The sequence below is a fragment of the Mus caroli genome, chromosome 8 (genome assembly GCF_900094665.2).
Source record: "Mus caroli chromosome 8, CAROLI_EIJ_v1.1, whole genome shotgun sequence".
NCBI lineage: Eukaryota > Metazoa > Chordata > Mammalia > Rodentia > Muridae > Mus > Mus caroli.
The window spans coordinates 26,073,205-26,091,293 of record NC_034577.1 but is presented as its reverse complement, the minus strand read 5'-3'; the positions used below and the strand labels follow the sequence as shown (position 1 = coordinate 26,091,293).

The 18,089-nt window shown below is 39.7% G+C and overlaps 1 protein-coding gene across 5 annotated transcripts in view; it reads left to right on the top strand.

The window, feature by feature from the left end:
* Positions 1-18,089, top strand: part of Nrg1 (neuregulin 1) — a 194,712-nt gene that overhangs the window by 26,818 nt on the left and 149,805 nt on the right. For all 5 annotated transcript variants that reach the window (XM_021171057.2, XM_021171058.2, XM_021171059.2 and 2 more), the window contains exon 2: positions 16,968-17,145. In XM_021171057.2, coding sequence (XP_021026716.1) covers positions 16,968-17,145 — 178 coding nt within the window. The remainder of the gene's footprint in view (positions 1-16,967; positions 17,146-18,089) is intronic.

Here is an 18,089-nt window from a genome sequence, read left to right as displayed (position 1 = left end):
TGGATGTCATGGAGGCATTTCATCAAGGGAGGCTCCTTTTTCTATGATAACTCCAGCTTTAGTCAAGTTGACACACAAAACCAGCCAACACAGTATTTGTCAGAAATACGTTGCAAACTTGATCATTCCTTGCTTGTTTTTGTTTTTTTTTGTTTGTTTGTTTTTGTTTTTTTTTTTTCTGCACACAGACATTATAGACCTTGAGTTTATTTCCTGTGATCTTCTTTCATAATTCATCAGGGAGACAGGCTTATAGAGGTCCCTAGTTTCTTGTAGAGGGTTCTATATTCATTTATTTAACAAATAATTATTAATGGCAAAATCTGCTGTGTGCTAAAGAAAAACAATGAATAGGATAGATATGATTCTTACCTATACTGTATTCTGTATTAATTTGTATGTAAACAAAGGGTTATTATATACAAAATTTCAAAAAGAATAGGCCTTGCCTTCCATTTTTAATTTTTTCTACTTATATTGCATTCAGTTCATCAGGGAAAATTTTAAATGAGATTTCCTTTTCTTTGTATTTATTTATTTTTTGAGAGTCTCATGTAACCCAGGCTGGACTCACACTACTTGAGCTCCTTATCTTTCTGTTTCTACCTCTTGAGTGCAGGGGTTACAGGTAGGCACAGCCATGCCCCCCCCCCCCCGCCCATCTTTCTGCTGGGGATCTAACCCAGGGCTTCATGGTTGTTAGGCAAGCATTTTGCCAACTGAACTACATCTCAGCCCATAACCAGTATTTCTAAATATGTATCAGTTCCACTCTATTGTTAAAATTTTGAAATAAATGTTAAAACTCAACCAACATATTTTTGATGCAGTTTCATTGCTAATTAAATGTCCCAGTTAAGAGTTAACTGAATATCTATCTGTGTTTTGAAAGGAAACTTTTCTTTAAGATAAAGTATCACTGAATTATTGATGATTGTGGACTATTTACTATGAATAATGGTGTACAGCAGAGTGGTATAGGTGTGTGTGTTCATTATACCCAGAAAATTACTTTGATCCAGTCTTCTATGGAGTACTTATCTTTGTCGTTACTGTTCATGAAAGGAGAAAGCAATTTACATGTGATGATCTGGGCAGAATTCTGCACACTCATGTCAGTTCTGCTTAGTAAGACCTAGAAAAGACTCTGGGGAAGGTGGGTTCAGAGGTTGAAGTTAGGAATAAACATGGCACAGGTTTTATATTATCTTACAGACAATAAAGTGAGCCAGTAAGGATAGCACTTCCAGATAAAGGTACAGCAATTTTATCTCCACTTGAGCCAGTCATAATGGATGCTGGGTGGTGTTAAATCCCCATTTAGCATTCCTTACTCATTGGAAGTGTTTTAGGATCCTACCTCCTTGGCAGCTTGAGATGCTTATAGAGTCATTTTGCTCAGTTATAAATAACATACGAGAAAGATTTTCTGCACCAGTTCTTCACCTCAGATGGGGCTCTGTATCTAGGGCCATGATCATTTGACAGCAGGGAGAGAGGTACTTACTTTCAGGTCTTAGCTTTGGGCCTTGACTTCTTCAGCTTGAGGTTCCTCCCCATGCCTGCCTTTGCCCTCAGCACAGTCTTCATGGACGCCTTTGACTCCACACCACCAGACAGGGAGCAGGCTCTAGATTTCCTTTTGCTCTTCTCTCTCTTAGGCTATATTATTGTATGCATCTCCACTCTGACTGGCCATGATTTTTTTTTTTTTTTTTTTTACTTTGTTCCATTCCAAAGCTCAATCCAATCTTTCCCTAGGGTTGCTGATGGGAGTGAATCGAATGATTGACAATTCAAATAGAACTGGATAAAAGTTCCATGAGTTGATAAAGAAAACTATTAAAACAAACTCCAATGTATGCCCTCAAATTGTTCATCTGCACCTAGAGAGTCATGGTCAGACTTGGAGTCCAGTTTCTAAACTCTGATTCTAACTCCATGTTGGTGTTTTAAGAGGCTTATTGCTAAATTTCTTTTGATGCTCTATTTATCGTCCATTTTCTTGCATTCTTAATCTGAGTGCATCTAAAATTTTGCATGTCTCCTCTTTCCTCAAGTGTTTTACCCTAATCCACTTTTATTATTCTCACTTCCCCTTTTCAAAAAAAAAATTGCAACATATTTTAGAAGAGCAATGTAAGCGGTCCACTCCTTGAGTCTTTCTAGAGTCAAATTCCTCAACATTTCAATTTGGATTGGAAAGCCACTTAGTAGTTCTCATCATAAAAATCCAGCACAGTTTTATAAACAGATAAATGATCTCAGAGTCCTCACCGGTATAGAGTCATCACAGGTACAAATTACTTGTAGTGTCCCCCACACAACATAAGCAAGAAATAAAGTGGAGACAGCACAGGAGAGTATCATATAACATGACAATCTATTATATAATATGATATTATCATTGTATGGATTCCCTTCATTGTACCCAAACCTCCTTCTTCCTAGAAAAATTATACAGGTTTATATGTCTAAGGCCAGCATAGTTTCTGCTCAACAGTAGTGCCTTATTCCAATTTATATTGATATTTTGATCCAGGCTATCTTTATTAATATTGAAAATCATTGCCAATCATTAGGAGCATGAAGCCATACCTTATCAAATTTAAACAGAAGTGGAGATTTAAAACAAAGATTTACTTGTTTTTATCTTATATGTATAGGTGTGTTGCCTGGTCACATGAATGCCTGATGCTCATAGAGGCCACAAAAAGGCATCAGATCCCCTGGAACTGGAGTTACAGTTGGTTCTGAGGTGCCATATGTGTGCTAGGAATTGAACCTAGGTCCTGCAACAGTAACAAATGCTCTTAACCATTAAGCCATCTCTAGCTCCTCCAAAAGAGGAAATCTTCTAAATGGATCTTCTAGCAACAACAACAACAACAGCAGCAGCAACATTTTTCTGTATTAGATAGATGTGAACATTCTGATTCCAAATGGCAGAGATAGCCCATGATTACATATCGAATTTTATGTTCTATGAGCCTTAGCCTGGTGGTGGCACTTAGGACTGAGGGGCTGGGGAGGCAGAACCAGCAGGTCTCCAGGGCTCACTGATCAGTCAGCTCATCTACTTGGCCCGTTCTAGGCCAGTGAGAGTGAAAGGTGGGCAGTGTCTGAAGAATAGCACATAAGGTTTTTGCTTTGTTTTTATCATGTTTTCCAAAAGGCTTTTTGATAAATGTACTCAAATATATATCCCAAGGTACCCTAAGTTCAGCAATTCATTTGTGTAATCTCTGTTTGATATCTTTTATGCTGCAAGTTTGCTAGCTACTGCAGGATTCATTGGGTCCCAAATGTTGTTCAGAATGCCAAAAATAAATAAATAAAAATAAATAAATAAATAAATAAAAATAAATAAATAAATAAATAAATAAAAATAAAAAAATGTGAGAAAAGCAATTTGTGCTTCTGTCTTGAAGAAGTGGAGTCCTCTGCCATTAGGGGAAAAAAGGTGTCCCAGGAACAGATGTGAATCCAGAACACACCCAAGGCCAAACAGACTAATGCTAATAGCAGATTCTAAATCCCCTCCCTTGCTGCCTAGGCATATGTTCGTCATCTGATCCTTCCCTGAATGTTTCGGTCAGCTTCTGACAGGGTCCATTCTGGCTAGACATTCCCTGTGGCATGGGTGTCCAGGATGAGCACTGCCACCTCATGACATATAGCCCTTTTCTGCGTTCTTCCCCTTTTCCTGTGACGTGTCCTGCATTGCGTGTGAGGGCTGCTTTGCCTATGTGGCAGGCCGACTGCTTTCCTGGCTTTTCCACTTCTGTGGTTACTTTGTAGTTGGGTGGTTACGTTGGCCTGTGGATTGCCTAATCCTATCAAAGTTCCCTTCCTGGAAGAGCCGGGGCTAGAATTGGGTCAGGTGTTGGAATGGGGTGAGCAATGGTGATAAAAAATGAACTGAAATGTAGCATGGATACATGGGGAAATAATGTTTTACATTTCTCAGCTGATGTTTGCACCGTTTTTTTTGTAAAGCAACTCTAACAAAGAGTCTCAAAGGGCAGATCAATGTTAGGATGCCTAAGGTCCCAGCAGGCATTGTTATTCTTGGTTCTCTGGGAATAAAGGAAGCAGGTGAGGGGATGGCCTTCAAATGAGGATTGAATGGAGATGTGGTAGGGCAGTAAGGGAAGTAGAACTGTCTGACTGTTAGCTGCTTCCATAAGATCTTCCTCTTTAGCCAGAGTATGTTGTCCCTTATGGCTTTCCATCCTCAATATATGAACAACATGCCTTACACATGGGACCTGTCTGTGTATGAGGGGAGTACAAGCTCACAGATCCTCAAGACATTTTTCTTCTTCCTCTATTTTTGCCATCATCATGGTTGCCACTTCCTCGAGTCTTTTTGGATGCTTAGATCAAAGCGTTGTTGTTCATAGTTTTGGCCCTGTAGTTGTTTAAGTACAGTCCTCAGGTTTGCCTGTAAGCTGGGATGCGCTGTGTTCACTGTTTTTATTTCTACAGCTTTTGAATTCTTTGAGGAGGCTTTTCCTCATTAAAAATAGAGGTGCTTATACTTCCCTAGAATTGCTGAGTCCTTCTCATTCTGCTTCACAGTGTTCCCTTGTTTTATACAAGATACTTGAGGTATACTAATGTTATGCAAGAAATCACTTTCTGTAGAAATTGAGTTTAAACACAAATTAGGGAGTGGTTTCATGTAGACACAACCCAGAGTTGATGCAATAGTTCTGAAGCTGTTCCTTCCAATATACAGGCTTGGTTTCTTGAAACCCAAACCTTTACAAAGCCTAGGAAATGTTGACAGAAGTCCTTTCTTGATTAAAAAAAAAAATCACACACACACACACACACACACCACACACACACACAAAACCAAACCAAACCAAAAAAAAAAAAAAAAACTGTGTCCTGTTGTCATTAGGATATTAATATTTATTCAATAGTCATGCTTCAGTATAAACATTATGCCTGTGATTTTGCTACTATGTTCGGATCACCATGTGCAGGAAGAAGGATGGGTTCTTCTGGCTAGCTTTGAGGCATAGCAGCTTAGGCAACAATCTGAGGTGAAAGAAATGAAATGGTTGCTGGGCTGTGTGTCCAGGCTAACCAGGCTAACGTTCATTTTCTGAGCATTCAGTGGTTTGACAGTCTGTTCCTTAAAATCTGTAGCCATTTTGGGGTTTCTTTCCTGGACCATGAGTAGGATACCAGGGAGGTCAAGAGATGAATAGCTAGTGGCTTAACTGCATCCAGGCATATCTGTTTTTATAAGCTAAAGTCCTATGTAGAATAATAAGATAGATATTTCATAGTTGTTGATGTTAAAAAAAAAAATCAACACACTTGGCTTGGAGACCTGTCCTAGCTTTCACTTGCTGTTAAACTGGGCTTTTGTATCTTAAGGGTTAATACACATTGCTGTCTCTCAGTTCTAAAGGATAGAATTTCAAGATGAGATTCACTGAGGGTTCAATGAGGTAGCCACAGGGACAGGAGGGTCTTGTTGAGCATGAGTTTTGCCTTTGCTTCCTGAGATGGTCTGAATGAATTCCTTGGCTCAGAGCCTCCTCTTCTTTGACTTGTATGTTTTTATTACTATAAGGAGGAGAACCTATCTTCCTTTAAGGCTCACGTGGTTTCATGGGAGCCTGCCTGCAGAGTACAGCATAATCTGTCCTTCTTAGGTCCTTAACCTTAATCACAATTCTCAAGTCTCCTTTACACAACTACTTCTTTTGGCCAAGATCTAGGGTCAAGTCTTTGCATGTAAGGTGGCATTTCCTGGGGTTTGGGGATTAGGTTTTAAATATCTTTGGGAGTCCTTATTCTGCCTGCCACAGGAATGAAATGTTTTTTCTTTTGTCTCAGCTCCAAGAAGGCTGTTACTTAAAAACACTCTATTAGTTTGGAAAGCTTCACAGATTGCTAAAATTTACTAAAGAAATTGTTACTGTAGGCTTTCAAAGTGACTTTACATCAGTATATCAGTATCTCACGACTTAACATTAATTAGTTGTTTGCATATTAATTAGTTGTTTGCATATTGACTTAATTATCAACTTTCAGGTTCAATTTAAGTAGAAAACTACATGACAAAACTAGATGAACACAGCCACCCAGATAAAACTCTCTCTTGTTCTCAGACTGTCCTGATGAAAGATTTATTTTATAAATCAGATTACAGTGGAATCAGTGATTGGGTTCTCTGTCTGTCTCTCTATAACCAGGATGCAAGTTGCAGGATGCTAGGGATCATGTTAGTCTTATTTATGTCTATATATCCAGGACCTAAAGTAGTGGTAACTCCAGGGGAATGCACAATAGCATGTGCATAGTGATTGGAAATGATAAAATGTCAAAGAAACGGAAGTTATTTAGATGAATGATCTAGGAGATGGATACTAGGCAAAGGCCAGAAGACGGCCTTATAGCTCATCACAGAAGATTCTAGAGTCTTGTGCTAATAACAGAGTATATAGTGTTAATATGACATGCATAGGAAAGGTAGGGACAGATCCGATAAATCCAGCATGTGGGCTTTATTTTTTTTTTTTTATACATTCTGTGAATTAGAAGGAAACTAGTAGCTTGTTAAATACAGTGCAACATTGCTTATTTATTTTTCTACTGAGAAGACATTACTGTGCTAGTTACAAAGGATAAAAGATAGGGTAGAAGAGTTAGCTTCTTGTCTCTTGGGAAAACATCCTTGTAAAGATAGCAAGGATTGAATTAAGTGGAATAGTTATGGTTTTATGGGAACACAGGACAGAGATGCTTCCTGTAAAATTGAACTTAGTCATCATGAGTTCTGGGGTGGGGGTGGGGGATCATTTTAGACTTATAGACAGGTTACAAAGATAAGGCAGAGTTCCTTTAATGTTACATAATCCTATTATGTGCTCAAAAGAAGAAACAGGCCTGTTGGCCAAACTGGAGACCTGAGTTAGAGCTCACTACCTTCTAGCACTGAAGTGAGATAATCTAGAAAACTCCCCTGTGAACAGTAGGCTAAATCATAGCAACATACAAGATGCCCCCCGGGTACTCTCAGGCCACTCGAGGTGAAGGTTGCCCTCTCAGAATGTAGCTTTAAGCATCTAAGCCTGAAGTCTATATTTTAAATTCTACTAGAGGAAATTCACAGAGCAACAGTTCTCTCCATTAATTTAGTTAATCTCTGCAAATCTGCTATTTCTTTTGTGCATGGTACCAGGGATGGAATATGAGGATTCTTACTGACAAGACAAGCTTTGCACTACGCTGGCCCTCAGGCTTCTAAAGGAAGCCAAGTACACTCAGCAGCACTGACTGTATGCTGGAAGCACCCCATTCCAGGCAGGACACAGCCTCTGAGTTCTTGCCCTCAGCGTGTGTTTGGTAAACCCACAACACAGCAGATCAACCTGATAAGGCTCCATCCTGTAAAGCACCTGTGCAGTCACAAAGCGTTCGCTAAGAAATGAAGAACTGAAACCGGGGTCTGGCTGGCTGGTCCCAAAGCCTGCAATTGTAAATTTTTTTCACCTCCCCACCCCCTGTCATAGGCTTCCTGATTCACTTTCCTGTATAGCCTTCCAGAATAAGCGTTTTCCAAATTCTACTTGTTATGCAAAACTTCATTTCCCGTTTTATTCTAAAACTGTTTGCTTAGAACGCCAAAAGTTTTCCATGAATGACAGTGTTCTGTAAATCTATTAAAAAAATGGCTTGGTTCTCCAAAGACCCCAGTTGCTTCCCACTCTTGCCCCTTAGGATCCCACCATCTTTGGATGTTGTTCCTTTTGTCTGTTTTAGTGGCTTTTTAAATAATTGACACCTCTTCAACCCCCATCCTTAAGAATTTCTACATAAGAAGCTTTGTCCCTCTGGACTTTCCCGTGGAGGTAGACATAAAATGGTCAGGCTCCTCTCTGTTCAGCTCTCTGAGGACCATTGGTAATGGTGGGAGCCCAAACAATCTTTAAACACGCAGAAAGTGCATAGAAAGCCTCCCCCTTTCAATTGTAAAAAGGAATATTGTAGTGACATCAATTAACTAGACATCATTTGTATTTAACAACAAAAAAAGTAGCTAAAATGGTAAAAATTAGCATCCCCAAATCCCAGTAATGTACTGGAATGAATATAAAGGAGATAAATCTTAGCATGTCATGTTTACCTGGCTTTCATGTAAGAAGTGCATCAGAACTTTCAGAAAGAGAAAGGGGGAGGGAGGAGCGGGAGGAAGAAGAGGAAAAGGAGGAGGAGGAGAGAGAGGAGGAAGAGAAAGAGGAGGAGGAAGAGAAAGGGGAGGAGAAAGAGAAAGGGGAGGAGAAAGAGAAAGGGGAGGAGAAAGAGAAAGGGGAGGAGAAAGAGAAAGGGGAGGAGAAAGAGAAAGAGGAGGAGAAGGAAGAGAAAGAGGAGGAGAAGGAAGAGAAAGAGGAGGAGAAGGAAGAGAAAGAGGAGGAGAAGGAAGAGAAAGAGNAAGAGGAGGAGAAGGAAGAGAAAGAGGAGGAGAAGGAAGAGAAAGAGGAGGAGAAGGAAGAGAAAGAGGAGGAGAAGGAAGAGAAAGAGGAGGAGGAAGAGAAAGAGGAGGAGGAGAAGGAAGAAGAAGAAGAAGAAGAAGAAGAAGAAGAAGAAGAAGAAGAAGAAGAAGAAGAAGAAGAAGAAGCAGCAGCAGCAGAAGAGGCAGAAGAGGCAGCAGCAGCAGCAATTACAAGAAAAGAAAGAAAAAGCCCAAATATGACAATAATTTGCTAACTACATCTTCTGTCATATTTTTAAGGTTAGGTCACAGGTCTATAACAAATAAAGAAGAAAACCTTGCGTTGACCACAGAAACGTTAAAGAGTTTTAAAGCTTACATCAACAGAGATTTGCTAGGCACCCTTAGGTGAACTCATCTCTGGTGCATGCATCCCAAGTAGACAGCCTGCCCAGAAGCCTGAGATGTCTTCATTGAGCTGAGCCAGAGGGTCTCTAATTGGGGACAGCTGTGGCCACAGCCCTAATTAGCCAGGCCTGTTGAACACTCATCCCAAGCTGTTGGCAACCTGGCCAGGACTTCATCCAGCGTGTTGTCATGGAGGGTTGCCTTTACACCTTGGCAGCATGACATTGATCTGTTAGGACTCTTTTGTTCCTGTGTCCTCACTGAGGGGTTCTCGCATTTCAGTGAGCACAGCATAAGAGAGAGCTCTTTGGCCCTTGTGGCATGAGGTATGTATGACAGATGGGCAACCATGCAGTCTAAAGCATTTTTCATTTTTATCATAGCAATTTCAAGTATTCCACTTTCTTTTATTTTCCCATAAATCATCAAGGTTGCTGAGAAAATGCAGGAATTGTGCAGATCTCCTTTTCTCCCAGATTCTCTTTTGTGTTTGAAGTGAGTACAGAAATGATCTATCACGTGTTATAGCCCAGAATTCTTGGGGAAAAAATATTATTAAATCCTTTAATTCAATCTTGAGGACATATTTTTTTAACCATAAAATATGAAGTTTTGCAAAGAATGGTTTTCTTGCTTGGTCATTAAAAGCAAGGGCTCTAGGGTCCAGTTTGTATGTTCAGTTCGGGGATCGGGCGGGATGAGGCTTCAGAATGCCAGCTGTGTGATGACAAGCAAGTTGCTCTTTTTCTCGGTCGCCATTTCTTCATCTTGGTATAAGGATAGTAACACTCCAGCCCAGAGATTTGTTATGTAACAAGAGGCAATGAGTATAAAGCTTAGACCTGAGCCTGGCACATAACAGATGTTCAATAAGCGATTACCATTCTAAGGGGATTTATTGTTGAAAGTACAAAGAGGAACTTATTTAACACCATTTCTTTTGCTTTGAAGTTGCTTTGAGGAATGCTGTAATAGTATCTTCGCACATTTACTCTAAGTGAACTGCTGGATGTTTTAAGCAGTTCTAGTTGTGAGGTGAGTTGTTTGGTACATACTTATAATCCCAGGTTGGCAACGCAGGAAGCTCGTGGCTTCAAGCTGTAGAGAAGAGAAGGCTAGCTAATTGCAACAAGCCTAATAACACCAATTTTAAGTATGAAAATTGCACTTATCTGTAAATTCACATGCATTTTTTCCCACGGAGAAACGGCCAGTGTTATAAATCTCTTGTAGATAGAGATGTGATTCGACTTTTATAGTTCATTATAATAATTTAAAAATTATTGTAGCTGCTATGAAGTGAAATTGATATGACCATTCCTGATTCTCAGTTTACTGTCCCCTTCCCCTCTTTTTCCATATCCTTCAAGCCTGGCACTTGTGGCTTCATGGAGAAAACTGTGCTAAGTTCAGTAGTGGTCATCAGAAGCTGCACACATGAAAGATCAAGCTGCCATTTCTTCACCAGCAGGTGGAAATGGCGAGCATCTACCTTGTGTGATGTCTAAACCAGGACTGCACAGAGGCGATGGAGTTGGATGCAAATGATAACACTCAGGGATATGTGAGAGCACAGTTCATTTCGGGAGGTAGGAATAGATGCAAGCCATGTAGAGAGGACTCAGCTGATGGAATGGGAGATCAGAGACCTGAAGGCAGAGGGATGGGAGTGACATGTAGGTGCTCCTGTAGCATGGAAGATGGCTTGGACACAGTGAGCAGACTCTGAGAGATGCTGAGTTACATTTGTGAAAGGCGCAGGACAAAGGTCTTAGCTGACACAGGTCAACACACTCTAATAGCGATAGCCACAAATGGGAAGTTCAGAAGACCACAATGAATGCAGAGTCAAAAGAGGACACTTCAGAATCTCCCTCTTAGCTTTACATTTTAGTAGTGTTGTATATGACAGTGTCCTCTCACAAAATCTTGCCAAAGAAGGCCTTAACCACACATGTGTAGTCCTACCTGAGGTGAATATCTATTGTCTGCCATCATCTCTTTCTACTCTATGGTTTGAAACAGGGTCTCAGCGAACGGGAAGATCCCCAGTTTGTCTTGTCTAGCTGGCCACATAGTCAACTATCTCCACCTCTCAGGCACTGGGATTAGAGGCATGTACTACCGTGCCTGGCTTTTTATACGTGTGTTCCCAACTCAATGTTCCTATTTTTGTGTGATGGGTGCTGTACCAACTATTCATTTTTCCAGTTTCCAGGCTTAGGTTTTTCAGCCAACCTGTGCAAGAGCTAGGGCCCTGACACCTTCTCTTTCAGATAAGACATTTGGGAATTGGATACAGTTCCAATCAAAGACACACACACACACACACACACACACACACACACACACACCCCTGTATGGGGACAGGCTTTGTAAATGTTTTATGTAGGGACAACTCTCTTGGGACTACACTGAGGCAGTAATGCTATTTGATATCTTTCAGATTCCCTGTTTAATATGTTCTGTATGGAGAGCTCTTCAGATCAATCGCAAGAACACAGAGCACAATGATACAAGTTAATTCTTGACAGTTAGATCTTTCATGGAATAAAAGAAAGAGCTTATATAGTCATGTGTAGAGGTGTATCTCACATCTACATGTTATACTTTTCCTGTCCTTAACAATACAGTGCACTATTAGTGTAGCAGCAGTGAGCAGATCTGAGAAGAACAGAGGAAATCTTGAAACAGGCTCCCTTAGAGTGGTGGTTCTCAATCAGTGGGTCACAAGTTCCCCCTTGGTGGTGGTAGTGGTCTAATGACCCTTTCACAGGAGTCACTTAAGATCATTGGAAAACACAATTACAGTGTGGTTCATAACAGTAGCAAAATTACAGTTATGAAGTAGCAACAAAAATAATTGTATTGCTTTGGGGTCACCACAACATGAGGGACTGAAAGGGTTTCAGCGTTAGGAGGGCTGAGAACCAGTCTTAGATCAATGATTCTCTTTCTATTTTGCTAGTTCACTTTTGCCTCTTCCACGTATATTTGATTACCAATTAAATTATTGGAATGAATAAACACATTGCCTTATGTTTTGCTATGATACAGAGGAAAACTAAGTATTGTGGGTGACTATCACCAGTTTTTTCCAAGTGTGCAACATATCAATTATAGAAAACAGAAAAGTAGAAGGGGACTTTAAGATACTCTCAGTATACCTGCTTACACTGAGTTAAGGGTTTGTAATCTTTTAGAACTTTTTCTTTTTGCTCCACTGTTTGTCTCTGTCAATGCATTTCTAAGGGTGTGGATATGTTCCTGTAATGTTAATCAAGTTTAGGAAGAAATAAATTTAGGAAGAGTCTGTTTTAAACCAGCTCTGTCATTAGATCATTTTAGAGTGTGGAGCTATTACCTTCTTAGAAACACTTACAAAGCAAAATTATGAGCTGTGGTAGACCAGACCCAAATATATCATGCCTAAGATGCTCTGGACACCCAAATTTAAAACATTAACTTGACATTGAGTTTGCCTTCAATTACCTTTAAATTTACAGGCCATTTACTCTTAGAATTGAAAAGCAAGATTTTCTTTTTCAGTTTTAACATTCAAATATTTAGTTAAAAGATGTTGACTTTAAATTATTTCAATCAGCCCTGGGCTTATAGTTTATTCCTGATAGAAAGTAGTGAAGTAATTTAGAGTTTAAGATTACATTTTAGATTTATTTTACTTTATGAGGTTGAGTGTTTTACCTGCATATATGTATGCACATGGTATATATATATATATATATATATATATATATATATATATATATATATACACACACACACACACACACACACACTTCTCTCAGGTGTCAGAAGGCACCAGATTTCCTGCAAGTGGAGTTATGTACAGATAGTTGTGAGCTACGATGTAGATGCTAAAAACTAAATCAGGTCCTCTGCAAGAGCAACAATTGCTCCTAACTACTAAGCCATCTCTCCAACCCTAATGTAGTTTTTTTTTAATAGAATAAACAGGATTTTAACCTTTGAACAAAGCACATGTCTGAGAGACACATTTAAATATCATCCACTTACAGTGAACTATTTTAACAATTCCTGAAAAAAATTACTCCATTGAAAATTGTCTCTGGATGAATGAGAAATCACACATAACATCTGGGTTCAAATATTGCTTTGAAGTTTTGTGAAAGGGCTGAGGAGCATTCAAGGCTGTTAATCTAAAATCATAAGGAAGGACTTATATTGTCTTGATGTCCTCTATGTACTGGAATGTGGGCTCTTCCAGTTGTAAGTAGGGGCATTGCTGCTTTCTCTTGTCATTACCATTAGCAACAGAGTACTCATGGGTCAAGGATGCAGTTGCATGCTCTACTGGGGACCATGATTTTGCTTCTCCATTCATACTATAGATGACTGTGTTCAGTTTTTTAAGAACTGACCCTGGATAAGGTAGAAGTCCTTGTGTTTTAAAGGTCATCCATGCCATGGAGAACACACAGGACACATAGAATGCTTAGGGATGAAAAATGAGAGAGCAGATAGGAATATCTTCTTCTGTGGAATTTGGAATGGCCTGACACACAGAGAGAAACTGAAAGTGGTTGCAAACAGTATCCTCAGGGATACACATTTATACATGCGTGTCAGCTGGGGGAGCAGACATATTTAAGACCTTATGTATGAAGGTATTTATTTGCCTCTGTGCATTTGTGTGCCTTCTCATATGGGAAGGGATGGATGACCCTAGGGGCTATTTTGTAAGTTCAGGCAAGATATAGACCTAACAGGATTAGCCTGCAAAGTCAAGGTTATGACATTAACCCACATAACAATTTCAATGTAACACTTATCATAGTGAAATGGCATCAAGGATGGGTCTTGCACAATTTCTCATCATGTCTGCAACTTTCCCTAAATTATTAAATGAGGGGTGAATCGGTAGCATAAGGTAAATGTGCCTGTAGCCCGAGTGGAAGGGGAGTGTCAGGTCCGTGTTAGCCTGGGCTGTGTAAGAAGATCTTGTCTCAAAAGGGAAGGGGAAAAGTAAAAGGTACTGAAGGTATCAACTGCTGCGACTGTAGCTCAGTGGTAGCATGGTCGCTAGTTACATATGTGGCCTGGATTCATCCTTAGCACTTCAGGGCAAAAGCAATCCCTACTTACCAAAAGTTGGAACCTTTTACTTAATGTCAGGAAGACCAGATAAGCGAGGCCCAAGAGCAAAGAAAAAACTAAGGTTTGATTTTCTCCTTTCTGTGCGTACGTTCTTTTGTGTAAAGTTTATGTATTTGCATGTACTTCTGATTCATTAAACCATCTCAAGTGTCCTTGAAGGCTTTTCCTCTAAGAAGTCAGCAGATGCCTTCTAAGAACAAGGTTCTTTTACATCACCATAGTGCAATGATTCCACCAGAGAAACCCAACCCTTGTACATTATTTTTACTTGGGTTTCCATAATAGTTCCAGTGATAGCTACTCTTTCAAATGGGCTTCATACAGTGGCTCTACTTTTCTTTGATTATTCATGTTTAGTCTCCTTTTAATCTAGCTTGGCTTCATAGTCTTCTTTAGTTGTTCACGACATTGACTTTTTTAAAGGCTGAAAATAATTTTATAGATTAGTCCTTGTTGAATAGTTTTTGCATGAGTGTGCCTGTGTGTGTGTGTGTGTGTGTGTGTGTGTGTGTATGTATGTGTGTTTGATGTCCAGACTGTGAAGAAATAAGAAAGAAAAAAATGAAGAGAGAAGGTGAGGGAAAAAGAGATGGGAGAGAAAAGAATAAGGAGAAGGGAGGGGAAAGATTGACAATTACTCTATGAGTAAATATTTATGCAAATGAGACAACAGTCTTGTAGTTTGGGTTCAGACTTGTGTTCTGATTCTGTAAGCAAATACCTAGAGTGGTTAGAAGATGGGACGCAGACTTGCTAGGTTTAAGTATATCTAACTACAAAGCATATATTGTTTATTAAAGTAAGGGATTCGACCTTGAGAATTTTGGTAGAGTTTCAACCTTAATTTAAAATCCTGCTGCACACCATACAATCCTCCTTTTAGATACATACATGCAACAAGTTACTCTTCTTAATGTATACAAACTAGTTTCTTTGATGCCACTTAGGTCTCTCTCCTGTTGCTTTCTTTGAAACCTCTGAGCAGAGTCAGACAATTAGAAATGACCTTAAGAAGCTAATGGAGACAAACCCAGGGGCTTGTCAGAAATATTAGAATTTAGTGTTTTTTAAAACTTCCAAAGCAGCACTGAGAACCATATCTCAAAAGTCAAAGCTCTGTGGAATTTGTTCAGAAAGCAAGTCTAACTCTGAAGCTGCCAGAAAAAGAAAAGAAAAGAAAGAAAAATGGGTACTTGTTGGTGGGGAAAACACAAAACAAGACAGGGGTAGTAGTCTTCAAGTACTGAAAGCTGGGAGCAGCTGGGTCAGTGTCTGTGTCTGTGTCTGTGTCTGTGTCTGTGTCTGTGTCTGTGTCTGTGTCTGTGTCTGTGTCTGTGTCTGTGTGTGTCTGTGTGTGTCTGTGTGTGTCTGTGTGTGTCTGTGTGTGTCTGTGTCTGTGTCTGTGTCTGTGTCTGTGTCTGTGTCTGCGTTCTGTGTCTGCGTTCTGTGTCTGCCTGCTCCTGTGTCTGCCCCAGTATGTTCCTATTGCTTTATGAGCCACCAAATAAATGAGGGGGGTATGCACCTAGAGGGGGTACTGCTAAGAAATTGCAGAATTCAAAGGTTTTAGGCTCTAATTCCTGGGCTCAACTTCTGACAGTTTGGGGGTTTGTCTTATGAGGGCCGAGTTGTAGAAAAACAAATAACCTGAGTAGACAAGGTATCTACTTCCTGTTTCTTAGTAAGGCGACCTTGATTGCATCTCTGGACTCTCAGTCTTTACCCAGGGAGTAATTATGCCCTGGGTCAGTGAGGCAGAATCTCATTTACTTGGTTTGTTTTCTGGGATTTCCTGTTCATTCCTGAACTGAGCAGAGAAGTAGACTTTGTAGTTGGAGGTGGAAACTATGAGCTGTTGAGGTCTCGGGTTCTCGGGGTGGTTGATCATTAAATAAGTTTGTGGGTGTGGGCAAAAGGCCATCTTTTCTTCTTTAATTAAAAACATTTTATTATAAAAGCTCAAGTATACCCATCTTCATATTTATGAGGCTTTACTACTAATCATCACCATATGATTTTTATCTATACATATTCTAGCTCATAGGGGGCTTTGTATAAAGCAAAATTCCATGTCCACTTTGCAGGGTAATGTAAAGTACCATGCATAATTGTGCATAGCATAATTTTGCTATGCACAGCTTCTGTTCTGAAGATTTGGAAATAAGTGTGTGCAGTACCCAGGTTGTGGTGGAGGTGGCCATCTTGATCAGTCAGTCATTATCTCTGGGATAGCCACCACAGGCCCAATCTGGAGTGATGTTGATGAAGGACTTCACATCTTGCAGAGAGCAGCTTTGAGGTGTCTATCTGTGATCTTTAGTGAGGTGAGCCCGATGCTCATTTCTATAGATGTTTTTAAGAGGGAAAAATAATAGGCTTGACTCCATGTTACTTTCAAGTCAGTAATTTATAAAAAATCATTTACTGAAAAAATGATATGGTACTCCCAGTACCTTCCTCCAGAGTTAGGTTAATGTGTGATATGCAGCCGTGAAGGTGCTCTGAAGACAAAACATGGCCCCATGACTCTTGTAGCACTGGTTTTGTTAAATCAAGGAAGTAGCTACTAAGAACATGATTTTAGGAGTGAGTTTTTCATCCAGGTTTCCTACCTGCCTCTTTTTCTGCTGAATTTTTTTTTTTTTTAATTTGGGATTTTACTTTTCTTTTAATTGTTGGGATCCATTTTAATATACTCATTTAAATTCATATATATATATATATATATTTATGAATATGCTTGGATTCCTTCTGTCTTGTTTTGTGTTTTTCCCACCATCCAGTACCCATTTTTCCTTATATATATATATTTCTTTATTTATGTTGAGAGAGAGAGAGAGAGCGTGAGAGAGCGAGTGCCTGGTGATGGGACCTGATCAAGCTCATTCAGCATTCATTCCTTTCCTTTTGAAAGGCCTGCTGTTCACAGTTTCTTTTTCTTCTCCCTTTCTTTTTCCAGCATTGCCTCCCAGATTGAAAGAGATGAAAAGCCAGGAGTCAGCTGCAGGCTCCAAGCTCGTGCTTCGGTGCGAAACCAGCTCTGAGTACTCCTCGCTCAGATTCAAATGGTTCAAGAATGGGAATGAGCTGAACCGTAGGAATAAACCACAAAACGTCAAGATACAGAAGAAGCCAGGGTAAGTAAGGTGTCTTTAGTAATAGAATCTGTGCCAGTAGCAATAGGACAATATAGGACAGAAAACTATGAAGACTCTATAATTGTGAATTTACTGTAACGCATGCTATATGATGAACAGAAGGAATTTTGATTTTAGTCGGAGATAGTCATATCAGATAGAAATGAACTTGGGAGTTTATGATTCTAACAACATTGGGATGAAGAAATGGGACCCTAAAAGAAAGCTGTAAAAAGTCGGATGGGGCAGGGAGGGGAAAAAAGAAGAAGGAATTAGTGGCAGGTACTATAATACTCATGGAACATGAGATTCAGTCTCCTTAATATAAAATAAATGGTATTTTAGTTTTGATGTCTAATGCAATTGAAATGCCAACTTCATTATAAAGCCCAACAATTTCCTAAATTTATGGGATGGAATGCAGTGAGTTTGAACTATTTCTCAAACCAATGATCAACACATATAACTGTGTTTTATAATAAGAATTTTTAGCTAACCATTCTAAAAAGGTCAGCCAACATTATAGCAGATTTAGACAATGCAGTCATCTTTGGGAGCAGACAACCTATGCTTTCTTCTTCCTTGAGCACGGCCATGTTTGAAGCATGACATGACACTTGGGACACCTCAGTTTCTCTGTTAGATGTCTCCTCTGAGTGAAGGCAGCTTCTCCTCTCCCAACAGTCTTTGACTTAATCTTTTTATCTTTTTGCTTCTTCTTCTTCTTCTTCTTCTTCTTCTTCTTCTTCTTCTTCTTCTTCTTCTTCTTCTTCTTCTTCTTCTTCTTCTTCTTCTTTTGGTTTTNCGAGACAGGGTTTCTCTGTATAGCCCTGGCTGTCCTGGAACTCACTCTGTAGACCAGGCTGGCCTCAAACTCAGAAATCCGCCTGCCTCTGCCTACCGAGTTCTGAGATTAAAGGCGTGTACCACACCTGGCTTTCTTT